The following is an 18,053-nucleotide window of genomic DNA, read 5'->3' on the forward strand; positions in this document are numbered from 1 at the left end:
TCTCATCTGGTCCTTTTGGAGGTGTTTGCATCAAAATCCGCGTCCGACAACAAACCACAAGGCGTCGGCAAGGCCAAATACACAAACCCTCACCTGTGTTCGCCACCGGACGAAGCTAGTTGTGAAGAAAAGTCCCTTTCGGCCTAGGTTTTTTCGTCTTATTGTGGCTCTACCTTGCTAACCTATTTTATTTCTTTTTATTTTAAAAGGTCATTCATTATGAGTATAAACCACAATACCCTTACAACTCCGACCATAACCCCAAAACTCATCATCACAGCTGAAAAAAATGACCACCGTTTTTGTAGTCATAGAAGGTGCACGTAGTTGGCGCGCTAAGTCGTTATGTTAGGGTTTACTCTACAAACAGTATGATAAAAAGCTATGTATGGCTAGCCACTATTGAAATTCGTCTTACATCAATTCTATCTATTTAAATATATAATACAAGATGTTTATAAATTTTAGAAAATAATACCCATTAATTAATAGATATAAACATACATTTATCCTCAAAAAACAAGAAAAGAAGGTGAAATTGTGAAAGTTCGAAACTTTTTATCTTGAAGAGAACCCTAGAGTGCAAAAAGAAACAGAATTCCACACTCTGGCGACATGACTTCGTGGCGGGGAGCGGATTCTAAGCACCAAGGTGCATTTATACTATTAATGTCTAAGTACTCAAATCGTCATATGGGAAGATTGAATAAATACTAGAGACCCTAAATTCCTTCATTTCAATTTCATTTTTGATCCGATCAAATTAAAGGCTCATAATAAGAGTACATCTTCTTCGACCTAGTATTCTCACCTCTTTAGTTGGAAACATTTGGGTCTATTTTTTTTTTTTTTCTAATTTTGTTAACGGTATTAGTGTATATGCATGTAGTATGACGTAGATGGCCAAATCAAAATACTGCATATTAATTTCCTAATTCACTTGTACATTGGTGCATAGAAGAATTTTCGTCTTTCACTGCCATGAAAGTGTATAGTGCTTATCTTTCAAAAAAAAAAAAAGTGTATAGCGCTAATGATTTTGAGAGATTCAGGAGAAACTTAGTCTTGTCACTTGTTAGGTTTGCAATGATGGAAGTCTCATTTTCTTCCGTTCTAGCCGTTCTTTAACTAGTAATACTATAGGACCCCCACACTTTCGTTCAATAATTGCTACAAAAAGAGGCATTAATTATCTTCCACATTGTCGTGTAATTTTTAACAAAAAGTGTTGCTAGTTAATCAAAGAGCATTTATCTCATTACAATGTTAATCATTAGAAGTGACTTCATTGTTCATTTGATTAGGACATTAGGTACATCAAAGTTTATTGCAATTTTACATTCTAAATTACAGCATTGATCTTTGGTTTTCTATTTTATGGGTAGGCTATTGTTTTTTTTTTTTTTTTTTTTTTGGAATAACGAGAGCTAGAACGGCAACCTTCACGTCATAATCATTAAGTAGGCTATATTATTTAAGTGTCACATTTTAAGAAATGACTCCTTTCATAGTTTCATTCTTTTTCATTATAAACTTCTATATGAGAATGAGTGTTCATATATTTTCACCACCTCACTAAGTCACTTCCGGGACATTACACACACCAGAGCTTAAACTCTCAAAAGCAAACACACTGTCATGCCTTGCAACCTACCGGGAAGAGAATCCTTGGCACAATGGCACCCCCATTTCCTTCATTGTTTTGTTATCATTTGGAATCACTAATCGATCAGAAGTTAAGGCCGTGATGACTATTTCTCCAGCTGTTTCCTCAAAACTCAATCACGTATTCAGAGAGACACCGGAATTTGGGGCTATATACCAAATGTTTGAGAAGGCTTTGTACGTCACACAAACCTATATCGTTAACCCTTCTATCTCTAAACATTGTCTTTCTATTACAGTGCTCATGACAATTCATATTTCAAGATCTCTATTTTAATAGATAATTTTAGTTTCTTTTTATATTCAACAAATTGTATAGCCTCCTCCCAGCCTCCTCACTCGGGCTAACCCCAAAGGCAAGTAATGGTTAGACTAACCAGACCAAAGCAATAGCTGTTGGATCTTTGATCATCTAGAATCTGGAGTTGACATCAATCAAAATCATCAATTCAACGTGAACCATTGATATAGTTATATCTAATAAGGATGTACATAACTACATATAGTAAACAGATGCACACGATGTCCCTTTCTGAATTCTGATACACAAAAAACCAAGGAATTGCCTCATTTATAAACAATGTTGTTACAAGGATAACAAAATATGGAAGGAAGCTTAAAACCCTTCCTTGGGGTTAGAGCTGCTAAAGAATGAGGGGAATACACTGCTACACTTAAACAATAAGGACAAGGAAGGCTAATATACAAAAGAATGGTACTAATAAAGGTTCTACTCTACGTTTACAGGTATACCTAAGGTTGGCTGAACAATGTACAGAGGGTGACCAAGAGATAATACATTCCCACCCCCATAAGTAAAGAAAACTATTCTTGCAAAACTGAAGAAAGGTGGACCAGCTATAAGGAATTGGAAGGAGATGAAGAAGAACAGGAAGCCTCTGGAGGACCTAGTGAAGGGTTTGAAGATTCTACAATGGTTTCAAGGTCAAGTAAAGGTTTTAGTCTTCTGTCCACCTCATTAGTTTGCAGTTTTAACTCCTCCAAAATCATAGCCAAAGCAGATTTGCAAGATTCTTCATCCCTGAACGCAAGAGTCCATCTGCCATCAACCAAAGCTTTCGTCTTCACTTTCCCGTATGCACCGGATCTAGCAGGATCCATTGAGGGTAGAGTAGATGGCCGGATCCGCAAGTGTAACCATTTCGAATGTTTATCATCAATTTTTGGCTGTAGGAAACGGAAACAAGCAAATAAATATATGTGAAACTAAAAATTCAAATTAAAGATCAACAGATCATGATTTCCAATATTCAACAGAAATCATATGGTGCAGTTGTGAAGGATGGGAATAATATATATCATTTAACATACTATCTTTTGATAAACAGACGCAAGAAAGCACTGTTGCTTAAAGTTTAACATATATTTGAAACCAAAATAAGAAAAGTAGCACAAAAAGTAGTAGAGCTATAACATACTTTGCAACCAGCCAAAGGTGCAGCCACACGAACAACACCATGATGCTGCTTCAAGGGTAATTCTTCAGCTAAAACAACCCACCCAGATTCTCCCAAAGAGAAAGCAAGAAAGCAAAAGTGACGTTCTTTACCCCTCTCAAATGCAATTCTACAAGGCACGGCATCAACTGCATATGACAGAAGACACAATATATTAATTCTTTCACCAAAATAAGAAATATAACAAACCGATCCGGAAGTAGTTCAGCAAATAACTAAAAGTTGAAGAGCATATACAATATTAACAGTTCAAATTAAGTGCAAATAGAGATATATGTTGGATAGAGAACTGACCAAGTCTTAGCTCAATACCAAGTTTGGGACCTGAAGCATCTATGCCAGCAGTCTTTGCGCGGGAATTTTCTAAAAGATCAGCTGGAGGATAAATAGGAGGTTGCTCAGGCAAAGGTCTACCAAGAGTGAAAATTTGAAGTTGATGTAGAAGTACAAACACCTAAAATATGTTATGTATTAGCACCAGCAGAATGTATCAGGTACGACCATGGAAAATAAAATATTAATTCTTAAGCAGGAAAAAAAAAACCAAACAAACCGGCAAAACATCCTCATTATAAAAGCATTAACAAACAAAGAAGTCAAAAGAATACTAGCTGATAGCTTCCTTCCAGTTTGTTACCAACAGAAGACACACTGAACTCCCTAAAGCTACTAAACTAGAAGCCTAGAAAGAGGACCAATACACAATCTTTTTCTGCAATTCCTCCACTCTCGTCTCTCTATGCTCTTCAAAAATTTCATATGATGGCCACAAGTCTGCAATTTCACATAGCTTCTAAGCCATGCACTCAGAGAATAGCATCCCAGACTATTTCAGCTTCCATGAATAGTTTAGAGCCATTGTTCGACTTCACAATGCATCATGGTCAGCACTTTCCCTGACTTTTGCCACATGAGAACATGTCTTGTTCTGAAGAAAATAACACATGTATTGAGAATCCCATGCTCGGATATATGCAATACAGGCAAAACTTTCCAAATCAATGTCCTTGGTTCAAAATCTATTATCCCAGAGAAAACGGAAGAAGGAATTGTGGGAATATAACAACCCCCCACCACATTCAAGCTTCCAAACCAACGTGATCTGGATCCACAACCTAGCATTCCTCAGATCCTTCATTTCTAAATATAATTAAACTCCTTCTAAACCCCAAATCCCAACTTTAAAAGGAGCCTGAGCAAACACATCAGCTTCTTGGTAACCTGAACTGAATTTTGAGGGCTGTAACCCAATGGATGATCCTATCAGAACTGCCCCTCTTTCAATTTCCCATTACTTTGCAGCATTCTGAAAACCCTATGTATCCTTGTGATATATTATTTCAGGAATTTAACTTGTTGCACTGATAATTGCATACCACCCATTTCCTTGGATTCCATACTTGCTTCTAATGACAGAGTGCCAAATTGATTTTTCCTATCAGCTACAATTCTACGCAACCACATGATCAACAAGGTGCTATTCTTACCAACTAGACTGGCATTTCTGCTTCCCACCTTATTAAGATCCCTAACATGAAACCCCCCCATTGTTAAGAAAATCCCTCATTACTTTCTTCATCTGAGTATTAACTGATAATTATTAACTCATCATTGTTTCTTTATTCAATTCCCAATATAGATTCAAAGAACAAGAAATCTATCTATTGGTTTTAACCTCCTTGATTCTACAGTGTTACGCCTATCTGATCAGAAATTCATAACATGATCAATAAAGTACAGTTAAAAACCTTCACCAACTCCCACATCCTTTCACCAGCAGCAAACGATGAATCGCCTGTGATACCATCTGTCAGCAAAGATGAAGCATTACAACCAAGTCTGCTCAGTAAAGAAAAATGAAATGCATAGAGGTTTCTAAGTTCTTCAATTTTTAACATCGACAATACCAGCCTCCAATACTACCTTCATAGGACAACTTTCGAGATGAAAACAAAATGTACTTGGGCTCCTTCCGAGGGGATGATGACTCTATTCCTGCAAGTATTCTTTACACATCAATGACAAACCTTAAAAAACCAACTCATCGTTTATAACAAAAACGTGACATGAATTACCTCTCTTGCACTTTTTCCATTCATCACAGAGGACTGTTATAAGTATATCCGGCCAGATTCCTCTAGTCTCCTCAATAAGAGCACTAGCATGGTTCTTGTACGATTCCTGTAAACGAGAAACAGGGAGTAAACATCACCATGATATATGAAACTGTGACACATGATAATGTTGTAATGATAATGAAGTATATGAAACTATGCATGTTGTAATGTCAAAATACATATCCACTAAGACACAAATGTAGTCCGGTTCCAATCAACTAGATAATAAACCAAGATGAGTCCAAGTTACTATGAGATCCTTCCATAGACTATTTAACTGGAAGAGTTGTTTAAGAGGTGGCTGCTTGAAAGCCTGCAAAGAAAAAGCTAACATCTATGAGAAGGAACACGCTTACATTCAGCAGTTCACGATGATGGCTGTTGAATTCTGCCTCACTATAAGGAAGTAACTGACGCAAAAGCCAACCTCCATCCCATAAAGTTTCCGCTGATATATTTGAACGGCAGAAGACACTGACTAATGCATCAAGCACCTGGCCCAAGATAGAAAGAAATATAATATAGTTACAAGTTTCCCTTTCTCTCTCTCTCTTTTTTTGGTTAATTGGGGGTCCACATATCCAAGGCAAAACAAGGAAACAGCTTACTCATATTAACCCTTGGTCTAGACTAACCAGACAAATCATCAGGCAGAGAAGGAATAATAGAAAGATGAGAAGAAAAAAACGCAGTTTCCTTAAACAATATGCTTCCAAGTTTTGATGTCAAAATGAAGACTATGTACAAAGCTCAGCGGGATGGTACATGAACAAAAATAATGAGAGAGAGAGAGAGAGAGAGAGAGTTGCATAGAAATTAGGTATTAAAAGACAATAATATCATGTGTGTATCTTAACATTTTAGGAGTAAACTACAATTAATGCATCTCGTGCCAAATCACATTATTTACTATTCACAATCTATGTTGACTTTCACGACCTGCACTCTGAGACCCCACATGTAAGAATAAAAAGAATATAAGTTGGTTCCCTTCCTAACAGCTTAAGCCTTAGAAAGAAATTGGTTAATTAATTAGCTATCTTGTGGCCTCCCTTCACCAATCAAACCCAACGTAGGGAGTTCAACATAAATTTGGAGGATCCAACTGCACCGATATTCGTATCAGTGCAGTTGGATCCTCCAAATTTATGTTGAACTATATACGTTGGGTTCGAATGCGGGTTCATTACGAGTTTATATCTTAATAGTGGCTAGGGGAATATGCTAGTCAGCATTAGAACGACATCGATAGAGGGAATGTGTTATTCTGTGTGTACGTACGTAAGTGTTCACGCACGCGCGTGAGGCAGAGATAAATAAAACCCACAAAGTCACCAAAAGACCGGGGGAATGGATAAGATTGGCTGAACTGCAACTACTAATAGTGATGGTTCTTTGTTTAGCTTACGACTGCTAACCAACTTTAGAAAGAACCTCCACTTTACGGAGCAAACATTGAGGCAACCGAGTGAACAAAACTGTTCTGTAGGTTCAAAGTTCTCAAATCTTTTACCTGAAATCTATGTAGACGAGGGCTAGCTCTCATTTCCAGAAACGAACATGATACTCCATACTGTTCCTGTTAATTACAAGAAGAAGAAAAAGTTAACCAAACGACAAAACAAAGTATCATTATACACAACGGTGAAAACATGCTAAACTTCTGCTTCAAATAAGTGGAACAAAGCAAAAAAATTTGATAGCTATGTTACAGATAAATCATTAAACAACTTGGGTTAGATTAACCCAAGCCGGTTAAACCATATACAATAATCGTTGACCAAATCTTTGATCTATTGGCCCACAAAAAAATCTTCGCCCCATTTGGCAGTCTAAGTTCCTACACTGTTAACAGCTTTGACAATCCAACTTGTAAAACATGTTGCCAACCATATTAGCTCTACACGACCGTACAACAGCTTTAGCAGATAAATATACCAACTCTAACATTATTACCTTAAGCTTTTGTATACAGCCATCAAGCTCACTGCCAAATTCAATTCCATTTCTCAAGGAGCCACTTTCTGAAGAAAAAAGTTGTTCTTCACCTGAGCTTTCACCAACCAACGCTTGCTGAAAGAATGCAACAGAAAAGAATTAGAACTTATCTGATGCAACAACATTTTCAATCATACAATGTATTCAAGACTATGATCAACAGTTAAACAAGAAACATACAACAAAATGAATACTAATACCCAGAAGAATTTAACATGAATTGTACACATAGCTCTGTACATGATGACATAAAGAAGGTGGTGGTCAAAATATCATCCTTTTCTCAAGTAGTTCATAAAAAATGATACACAGCTGCTCCAATTGTTTGGTTAATTGCACTCAACAAACTAAAAAATTGCTCCACATAATTAAAATTTGACAAAACAGCATTGATTGAAAGGGGAATAGAATTCTTGCTGTCCAAAAAGAAAGCACAGATTTTATGCTGTCACAAACGATATCCAATACCATAAGGAAGTATTGTGTAACCTGTGAACACCACTAGAGTGTGAACTTTGAATAAGCACTGTTCTTATTGTATTTTTCTGTTGGAAGGATGGGAAAGAAAAAAAAAGTGCAGAAGCAACCCCCTGATTACAACTATTAAGATTGGTTTTGCACTTCTGTTTGCATATTGGATTTCAAAATGATTTGGTGTCAGGACCTTTGAAATTAATATAATGAAACCAATTCAAAAGTTGATACTGGTAGGTTACCCACCTAATCCCACTAGAAACCAATCACTTTTGCATATTCTCAAACCCATTAAGTGAGAAAGATATCAGTTCTAGTAGTCATTTGATCATCACTCATTTAACTAGCACAAAAAGAGAAAAAAGTTATTTTTAAAGGCATACCAGCAAAAGTTTCTTATGCTGTTTGCGTTGAGGAAGAATTCCCAGAGCATCTGACATTGATTCATCCAATTCTGTAAAAGTGGATATTTAGTAAGAAACACAGACATGAAGCATCTGAATTTTTGGCAAGAAATAGATGATGAGAGGCGTTCTGATTAAATATGCAAATAAACTAATATAACCTTTTGTCTGCAACAATGTAGCCAGCACACTCAATGAACCCGAAACTTGTACATCATCCCCATTCCTGAGGTAAGAAAGCAAAGCTTCCCTGCACCCATTTCAAGATCATTAATGCCAATAAAAAAGAACAAACTATAAGAAAATAATTTTAAAAAAATATTTAAAAAATCCCAATCGGTACACTGTAATGAAAAAGCAGAGATAAACACATCACAGATTTCCTCTTAGCAGCTAATGAAACATAAACAATATACAGCATAGTCAGCGAGCAATCTACTACAAAAAAGTACAGACTTTGTGTTCTGCCGACATTGTATCTAAAAAGATCATGAAGGAATTTCGTAAAGAGAATTAGCAAACAAAACATCTGACACAAGTGGTAACCAAAGACATCTTACTACCTCAAAGACAAATGACAATCACAATTATCATTTTCTGTTGCAACCTTGACATCCACTGGCTGGATTTGGGGAGAGCTTGATAAATTTGCCACATCAACACTTAAATTTCCCGCTTCTGCCTCGGTTAGATTATTACTGCCTGGTGGTTGGCTTTCATGGGCAACATCATAACCAGAAATGTAGCCATTGGGTGTAGCACCATAATTTGATAAGAAAGCTTCTAACGGACAGAATAGGGCAGCAGCAATAGTATTTGAAAGATCCTTGATTTTTACTATGCGCAAGATGCAACAAATCAAATACAGAGACGTGACCGAACCAATTTGAATCCCCTGGATTTATAAATTACAAAGGTCAATAGCACATCACATTCCAAGAATTATCAAATGCACCAACAACCATCAGAATACTAATAGCCCTTGCCTCCCCAATTCAAAAATTTTAAATAGAAGGCAGAGAGGGCAAGGTTTCCATACCTTGACAGCTTTCATTGTTAGAGAAGGTAGAAGCAATGGAAATATCAAAAGCTGCAATATGTTATCTGTGAATAACCTCCCAACATCAGGAATTCCTGCAGAAATAATATCACTAAAATAGTAGAGATTGTCCTCGATCTCATCAACAGCAGCAGGAATTGACGAGGTCGTGTCTGCACCCTGGTTTCTGTCTCAAAACATAACAGAAATACTTTAGAGGAAATAAATGAAACCTACTCCTAGTAAAATCAGAATACTACTACTACTCTTACGTTGTATTGTCAGAAACCAATACATTTAGATCGATGCACTGCTTCCGGAAAAATTTAACCAAGTTTGTAAAATAATCTGAATGAGGGGGACTGGCAACATATCTATTGACAGAATCATCTCCGACTGAAAAATCAAAACAATTTAAAATTAGTGTAGATTGAGTTGTGCTGAACATGAAGCAAAGAGAGAACAATCAAAACTAACCATGATAAACATTAAGCGTCAGAGCCCGTACAGCAGTGCGGACCATGCTCTCCTCATGAAAAGCAAATCGTATTGCCTCAACATACAAGGGAAATGAAACAACTTCATCCTAGATACAGAAAGAGATACACACACTGCTGTTATTCACTAGAACTTAGAAAAGGTAAACAGAAAATTAACCAAAGATAGCCAGAAGCAATCAACAATGATTTAATTAGAATGATAAAGGAAACCTGCAGTACCAAATTTTAGTCCACGATAGAGTACTTCCTAAAGGTACCAAAGAGTTCTCACTCTCAGGATTCATCAAAAGTTCAAAACTACTGAATAATTATTGATACATCAAAACTTCATTTGCCATCCTTTGGCACTAACGTCAAATGCACTCCATTCTAGAAGTGCCAAAAGAACTTAGCAGTTTGTTTCCAGCACTCGCAAGCTAGGGTACCCAACAAATCACCAAACTATACGCAAAATGGTACTAGTTTAGAATCTATAGTGGACATGCAATGTATAAGACCTTAAGGGAGTATAAGAATTTAACTGAGGATGCTGAATGCCCATCTCTGTCTGATTCATATCTGACTTCATATCATTATTTATAGGAATTAAAATGTAATCTTGGACACAAGTGATGCAGCAAATGGAAAAAGGATCTAGCCACTGGCATCGTTATTTTTTCATTGGTTGTTTCGAGACTCCAAATGCGACATCAGTCAATGACAGTTAATAATGTGACACTTGAGCCACTAAAATTCAGTAATCGGTTTACTTTATTTGAAATTAATCGTTTTAAACTATATACATGCTCAAACCTGCACCCGTGTTACTAAGGAAAAACAAAAAAGAAATGACAGAGAAACATTACTTACCTCTTCAGTCTTTACGAGTAGAGAAATTGTATTTCTATCTAGCTTTCCACTTATTGCTCTTCATAGACCATAGCATATGCAATCAAATAACAAAGGGAACAAAAAATGTCAAAAGACAAAGATTACAACCACGGTTTAGTGAATTTATAAGGACAAAGGGTAACCGCATTTTAGCATATATTTAGAAACAGACAGCAAGAAGAGCCAAAAAAAAAAAAAAAACACAAACCTTAAGAAGGATATATAGTATGAAAGTAGCTCTTCATTCTTAAAATCAAATGAATAAGTTATTAGGTAGTTCATATGTTCATTACTGAACATGTAATCTGCAAAGAAAAAGTTAATATCAAATTAATTATTGGTAAGACCACCATATCAATCAACAAGATTATCACCAACTAGATAACTTTAGCAGCTGCAAAATTTATCATGTTCTTTCAAAGAAAACTTACATATAGCATGTTCATTTTTCAGGTTCTGTATCATAATGCTGATTGTCTGCAGCAACTGAAGAGAAACAGTCATAGTTCTGCTAATCTTCAATATACGTACAAACTCTCCCATGATTTGCTTCTCCATGAAAAATCTAGAAAATCAACAGGAAGAGATTAAAATCTAACAGCAAATCATGTGCATGAAGAAACAGTAAGCTTTGAGAAGTCATACTCAAAAAAGTTTGTGTCATGCTGGTCACCATAGGTTATCAACTCCGCAATCGATCTCAGAGCTTCAATGACGAAATCCTTCATAACAGACTAAATGTTGGTACATAGCAAGGAACAAAAAAAATGCCAACAAGAAACTTCAGGTGAAGTTAGCAGAAAATAGTCCAATTACCTTGTTAACGTCATTCACAACTTGAATTTTCATCAGCTGATCAGTTAAATACCTGCTCCACAAAGGTACTTTTTAATTCATAAAACTATAGCAATATACTTACTACCAACTTCACATATAAAATATGAAAAATCAAGTTCCAAAACACCACCGATTATTTTCATACTCCTGAATGACAAATAAGACGTTATGCTTCAAAAGAACTCTAGAGTTGGAAAACAATGAAATTTCAAACTGAGAGTAAAAAAGAATGTAGTATTTCCCTTAAACTCAATCTCCATATTTGAGTTGAAGCTCTAGACCTTCATTATCATCATAAACCTTTCCTTCAACACACTAGTCACAGAAAAGCAGCATTCTTATTTGCAGCTCTGTATAATTATTAAATGTAGCAATATCAAGTAACGATATTTAACTGGTTCTCCCACCTCAAGGTGCGAGAAAGTATACATTCCTCCAAAATTCCAATTCCTAAACAGCAGACGTTGAAACGCTTGATCCAAATGACTCTATTCTATCACTCGCAATCCAACACACGTACTCCTCGTAAACATATCATCTCTCATTACTACACAGCTCGGAAACAGTTCCGAATACTCAATTTGAAGCTTTCGACATCCAATCCTCCCTCCACCGTGGCACATCACCTCTTCTAAACTCAACTCACTCACCAAAACATCACCTCCAGCGCAATGGGAGGCACTTAAACTGGTCACTCCTCACACTACTTATACTTTCCAGCCATACTTAAACAAGATTCTAAATTACAAAAAAGCCATCAACAAGACTAAAAGGAATCGACTTTGCTCCATAATCTGGATTCTCTACTCAAAATCAACTACACCTAATCAACTCAATCGAAACACAGACACAGTAGCCCTAATCAAATCATTAACAATCAAGCAATGAAATTAGTGAGTTTTCTGAGTGAATTAAGCGAAATTGAAAATAGGGTTTTGCAGACCTGAGCTCATCGAAGGAGAATCGGTCCCTGGGTCTCCAAAACGAAAACCACATGATGATTTTGGTTCTTAATAATTAACAGAGCGAGCTATTTGATTGCATTCCGATACGGATTCCGAAGAAGATCGGCGACGAAACGCAGCGTTTTGATCAGCATCTATATAGTGTGTCTATCTCTCAGAAGAGCAGAGAGGTCGGAATGTGTTTGATTCTCATATCACACAGAGAAGCGAAGCGAAACAAAATAGAAAGTTTTGCCAGAAAGGCAAGGAAAGCTGTGGAGCTGGCAAACGGGTTGGTCCGACTGAATTTTGGGCCCGGTTCAACTCTTTGGGCCGGGCAAATACTTTTTGAATTGGGGAAATTTAAACGAATAACAGACCAAAATGAAAGCTGTGAACAGGAACTATAACACACAACCTAAGTACCTACCCTTTTAATCTATTGACATATGTTCATTTTATTATCAAGAATAAAATTAAACCATTTGAAGAGATATGTGTCAATAGACTAAGAGGGTGGACATTTTGGTGGATAAATAAAGGTGGTCGGCAAATTTGTATCCGGTGTTTAAAGGTGGTGTCCATGACAACTTTCTCAATCGATGTTGGTTCATCAGCGTTGCTTCTCTCCGATCAACGATTACGTTTCGACAACGACGCTATCTTTACAGGTGGAGACGGAGCGGTGCAGGACAGGGTTGGTCAAGTTTAGCTCCGGGAATTGAGTGCTTATCGACGGCAGCGCTCCTCATCAGCAGATTTCCTTGTTGTTAGCTTTCCTTATTGGCAGCTATGATGTCTGCGTAGGGAGGCCGGCCTCCAAACGGCTTAGAGGCAATGGCGGTCGAAGCTCTCGTAGTGTGGGAGTGGGAGGCTAGGCTCTATGACTGGGCCTAGGTTCAATTAATGGTTGGAGATGGAATATGGGTTTAAATATTAATGGGTTTAGGTGAGTCAAAAAAATAGGTTAGAGTATGGGTTTTAGGTTACCTTGTTGGAGATGCCCTTATATTAGGGCATAAGTCATAACCAGTCTCTATATACTCTACGAGTCTACGAGCCTTTATGTAGACAGCTAGATTCATCTCTCTCTCTCTCTCTCTCAACCTAGACGTTCCCAACCCTTCCATCACAAGATCGATCTCCAATATCTAGATTTCCTACTCGATTTACCTTTATCTCACTCTTGCGATCATGTAGATATTCAAAATTCTTACTTGGAGTTGTCGGAGCCTCTGTTTCCGGGAAAGCTCACGATACCGGGAGGGGATTGTGTGTCTCTAGGAAATGAATGTATCTTGCTCTTCTCTCCTCACCTGTCAAAACAGATAAAGTCAGAGGGCGACCCCGGGTGTGTCGGGGCGTCCACTTCGATGCTTAAGTCAAAAACGTTGACTAAGCAGAAAGGGGAAGTAAAGTGGGAATTTGGACTTCCTGTTATGGAAGCTTGTGCTTGCTTTTATATGTTTGTGGGAAGATTGTCCTTCCCTTTATATTCGATGTGGGAGTTCCTTACTCCCTTATTTGGGTAACTTTCCTTATTCATCTTTGCTTTCCTTGTATTTTACATGGACATAACATTATTTTTCCTCAATAAGTGAATGACCCGGTATGAAGTCCATTTTTGGGCTTCCTAGCCAACAGCCTCAATAACATCGAAACGCAAGGCGCACTAATGAACCTTATTAGACAACATAACCCTAGTTTGGTTTTTCTCTCTGACACCTTGGTTGCTCTGGATCTCCTGGAGTCTGTTGTTCATGGTTGGATAGGTTTTGACGGCATGATCTATGCCCCAAAAGATTATGATTACTAGGGATTGCAGTTGTTTAGGAGATGCGTAATACATATTCAACTACGGCATCACTTGACCAACTATATAGATGTGGAGGTAGGAGCTGTTAGTTTGCCGGGAGCCCTCTGATTTACTAGAATTATGGAGTTGACTCCACTTGCAATCGTTCCATCACATGGAATCTTCTGCGAACCCTTGCGACTCAAGCCAATCTCTCATGGATTGTAGCTGGAGACTTAATGAGATCAATCTTATGTTTGGAAGATAAGTCTCGTATTCATCCACGTTGCTCAAGCACAAATGAACCAATTTCGACAAACGCTAGTTGATTGTTCATTCACTGTAATGGGGTTTATTGGTTCTCAATTTACTTGGTCAAACATGTTCTCAAAAGAATGTCATGATCGGGCTTGTCAAAACCCTCAATGGTAGGCTGTATATCCTTACTTCAGGGTTATCACCCTCCCACTTAGTAGATTGGATCATTGCCCTCTTTTGATTATAGTTACACCAGATGATACAAATTCTAAGCGACCTCCTCATATTTATCGTTTTGAGGAGATGTGGCTGCGACGGCTGGATTGTTTCTTTATTGTGGAGCAATGTTGGATGTCACATACCTACGATTGACAATCATATGGCACAAGTTGGACGTAAAATTAAGCATAAATTGTCGAATTTGTTAAGTTTGCAGTCTGGAGATTTTCACAAAGGTGGAGGGAGATGAACTTAATTTGTTACGAATGGATCTAATCCGGAGGCCATTGCACCCATTACGACTGCTCTACAACCTAAAGTTACATTCACTCATCTAAATCTTTTAATATTTAATGGATTGATGTCCTCCTTTCAAAAAAAAAATTACGTCTAAAATAAACGAATCATGTTTGGTTACAAGTTTAAATGGATAGTTACCGAGTTTCTCGGAGCATGGAGAAAATTTTGGAAACCTAGCCTCTAGGTTTTCGATTTGGTAGCGGTGTTCTCCCTCTTAGTGGACGTTGATCGTGGGTTCTAGAGGCGGTAGTGCAAATTCGTTCCAACAACAATCATGTGTGGTGGCGAGCGAAAAATCAATGCTTTGCTGCGACGGTTCGGCTTTGACCGTGCCTTTCCAAGAGTCGGGTTTGATCAAGACCATGCGATCAGTTGTGATTGGCTGGCAACGGCTTGATCTCTATCAGAGGTCCAGCGATGTAGCAGACTGTTGGAACTTCGTTGGTGTCTCAGACTTAAGGGGTTTGGTGTTTGCTCTTTATTTGTAGAAGGTTTATCGGAGGGCGGTGACCTTGATTTGGATTTGCGGCGGGGTAAGGTCGTTTGTGGTGGTCTTTCAAAGACGGATTTGTAGTGTACTGATCTGAATACGTCTTGTTGAGGCGACGCTGATCTGACTTGAGGAAGGGAACCGTTTTGCAGGCTCCACGAGGTTGACCAAGACCTAGGCCGCGACTGTGGTGGTGTTGTTGTTGTTTTGAGGCGGCTGAAGGACTAAGTTAGCAGACAATGGTCTCTTTCTCCGAGCCCTACCATGGCAAAGGGAAAAGGGCATGCATGACTTGGATCTTGTGGTCCATTAGGCTTGGGTTTAGACCAATTCATTTTGTTTCCATCTTGTAATCATCACACTGTTTGTTTTCTCAAAACGTACACAAATGGAGGTGTTAGGTATCTAGAGGTTCAAACAGTGGTTGCATTTTTAAGACTAAGTAGGGATGGGGATGCTTTTCCTTACTTTTAATATTTGCAACTCATTTTCACTACACCGTTATACTAGTCAATAATATAATTACATTCGGCTATTGTTGCCTTGTTGGTAGTTGTAGAAATTGATTCTCATTAATCTTTATAATTACATGTTATACATTATATAGTAGTTATACGAGAAATTTTTAGATGCTACAGAAGGACCACGCGGCAGTATGACGTGGTCCTACATTCCAATCAAATATTAACACGTGGATTTATTACAACTAAAATAAAAACTAAAGTTTTTTATTTTTTTGTGAAATGACCTTCATGGGCCTTTGTTGAGTTTGGACTAGGGTTTAGGGGGTTAGGGGTTAGGGTTTTGGGTCTAAGGTTTAGGGTTTAGGGTTTAGGGTTTAGGGTCTAGGGCTTAGAGTTTATAGTTTAAGGTTTAAAAAGCACAACAAACCCAAAATTGTTTTTGACAAAATAGCTGATGTAATTTTTTCTTAATAAAATTCATGTGTCAATATTTAATTGGAATGTAGGACCACGTCATACTGCCACATGGTTCTCCCGTAGCGCTGAAAAATTTCTCGTAGCTATACACAGATTTTACGTCAGGCAATAAATCTATATTAATAGCAATATCAAAACTGATGCATAATCTTAGCAATGCCGAAACTAGTGCACAATCACAGCAATATCAGATCTGCAATGGAAAAGATTATGGGCCAAATTCATGCTCTCTAACAGCCTCCCTTAAACTTGGCGCTCTTGGATGGACAAGTTTGCCAAAAAAGAGCATATGGCGGGTTTTATGAAGTGGTTTGGTGAGTAAATCTGTTAGTTGATCCTTAGACAGAATGAAGCATACACAGTGACTTCCACAAGCAACTTTTTCCTGGACAAAGTGGTAGTCAAGCTCGATATGTTTGGTGCGTGTGTGGAAAACAGGGTTGGAAGCCATATAAGTGGCACTCAAATTATCATAGTGCAGCTTAACAGGATACTAAATCCAAACATCAAGTTCATACAATAAGTATCTCAACCAAGTTGTTTCAGCACTTGCATGGGCCAAAGAGCGATATTCGGACTCCGCACTAGAACGAGCAATTGTTGGTTGCTTCTTTGAACACTATGAGATAAGATTAAAGCCAAGGTACACAAGATAGACAGATGTTGAGCGACGAGAATCCGGACAGCCAGCCCAATCAGCATCAGAATAGGCTAAAAGACAAGCGCAGCCTTGTTGCGGAATAAACAACAACCCATGACCAAGAGACCCTTTTATGTAACGGAGGATGCGTTTCACAGCAATAAAATGAGGCACACGTGGTTGGCTCATGAATTGGGAAACTGTGTTAACTGCAATGGCAATGTCAGGTCGGGTGATGGTGAGGTACTGCAAGGATCCAACAAGCTCGCGAAACGTTGTAGGGTTGGGGAGTAGAGCACCATCAGTGGTAGTGAGGTTGGTCTTAGCAGACATTGGTGTACTTGTAGGCTTAATAAGAAGAAGGTCATACTTCAGAAGATCATGTGCATATTTAAGCTGATTGATATGCAACCCTTAAGAGACTGTATGAACCTACAAGCCTAGAAAATAATGGAGCGGACCTAAATCCTTGATGCCAAATTCTCATATATTTTTTTTTCAGGAAATTCCCTTTCCATTGATAGAATCAAAAAATTACATGAAGCTAGAGGACAAGACCTAGGCCAACCAAAGAGCACAAAAAAGGCCAAAACAAATAAGAAAAGACCATAATGAAATAGAACAAAATTTTATATGAAACAAAGACAAAGCGAAACGATAGTTAATTAATGAGGACAAGTCTCTTCCATACTCTGCCGCAGAGGAAGAGGGTAAAGTTCTCCACCAAACCGCACCCACATTTGAGGCTCCGTAATGGGTAAATTTGTCAGCTAAAGCGTGTTTCCTTCTCTAAAAACATGTGATATTCTAAATGATATGTCTAACCTTGTGTAAACAATTCAGCCATGAGGTACACAATCTCCACATAATTAACTTAGGATTCTTGAAGTACTGTAAGGCCAATAATGAGTCAGTTTCCAACCAAATATGAGTCCAATGACGAACCAAAGCAACATTAATCACTTCAATAATTGCAAAAACCTCTGCATCAATAGCACTTGGCATCAATAATCGCGAAAACCTCTACATCAATAGCACTTGGCATCATAGCATTATAAGAGAATCCACCAATGAAAAGACCAAT

General features: G+C 37.8%; 2 protein-coding genes across 2 annotated transcripts; both read right to left on the bottom strand.

Moving 5' to 3' along the window:
• Positions 1-2,209: 2,209 nt before the first annotated feature.
• LOC101298213 lies at positions 2,210-12,378 on the bottom strand. The gene is made up of 21 exons (XM_004296455.1): positions 12,326-12,378; positions 11,362-11,413; positions 11,191-11,267; positions 10,977-11,110; positions 10,754-10,850; positions 10,525-10,582; positions 9,653-9,761; positions 9,448-9,571; positions 9,176-9,362; positions 8,700-9,031; positions 8,298-8,386; positions 8,116-8,186; positions 7,217-7,333; positions 6,774-6,839; positions 5,617-5,754; positions 5,219-5,324; positions 5,067-5,138; positions 4,892-4,950; positions 3,438-3,597; positions 3,105-3,271; positions 2,210-2,853 (listed from the first exon to the last, which is right to left on the bottom strand). Exons 1-21 carry the CDS (start codon positions 12,376-12,378, stop codon positions 2,524-2,526), a joined length of 2,598 nt encoding a protein of 865 aa, XP_004296503.1. The 3' UTR covers positions 2,210-2,523.
• Positions 12,379-16,948: 4,570 nt separating this feature from the next.
• LOC101305842 (uncharacterized mitochondrial protein AtMg00810-like) lies at positions 16,949-17,302 on the bottom strand. The gene has a single exon (XM_004297866.1). It carries the CDS (start codon positions 17,300-17,302, stop codon positions 16,949-16,951), a length of 354 nt encoding a protein of 117 aa, XP_004297914.1.
• Positions 17,303-18,053: the final 751 nt, after the last annotated feature.

Source organism: Fragaria vesca, linkage group LG4 (genome assembly GCF_000184155.1).
Source record: "Fragaria vesca subsp. vesca linkage group LG4, FraVesHawaii_1.0, whole genome shotgun sequence".
Taxonomy (NCBI): Eukaryota; Viridiplantae; Streptophyta; class Magnoliopsida; order Rosales; family Rosaceae; genus Fragaria; species Fragaria vesca.

Bases quoted from the DNA above. Each gene is read 5' to 3' on its own strand.
- LOC101298213 (XM_004296455.1), bottom strand. From the start codon at position 12,378: ATGTGGTTTTCGTTTTGGAGACCCAGGGACCGATTCTCCTTCGATGAG. The intron at 11,414-12,325 runs GTCTGCAAAACC...TTTGTGGAGCAG, and splicing joins TTCTCCTTCGATGAGCTCAG to GTATTTAACTGATCAGCTGA. The intron at 6,840-7,216 runs GTAATAATGTTA...TGTAATTAACAG, and splicing joins GCTGTATACAAAAGCTTAAG to GAACAGTATGGAGTATCATG.
- LOC101305842 (XM_004297866.1), bottom strand. From the start codon at position 17,302: ATGTCTGCTAAGACCAACCTCACTACCACTGATGGTGCTCTACTCCCC.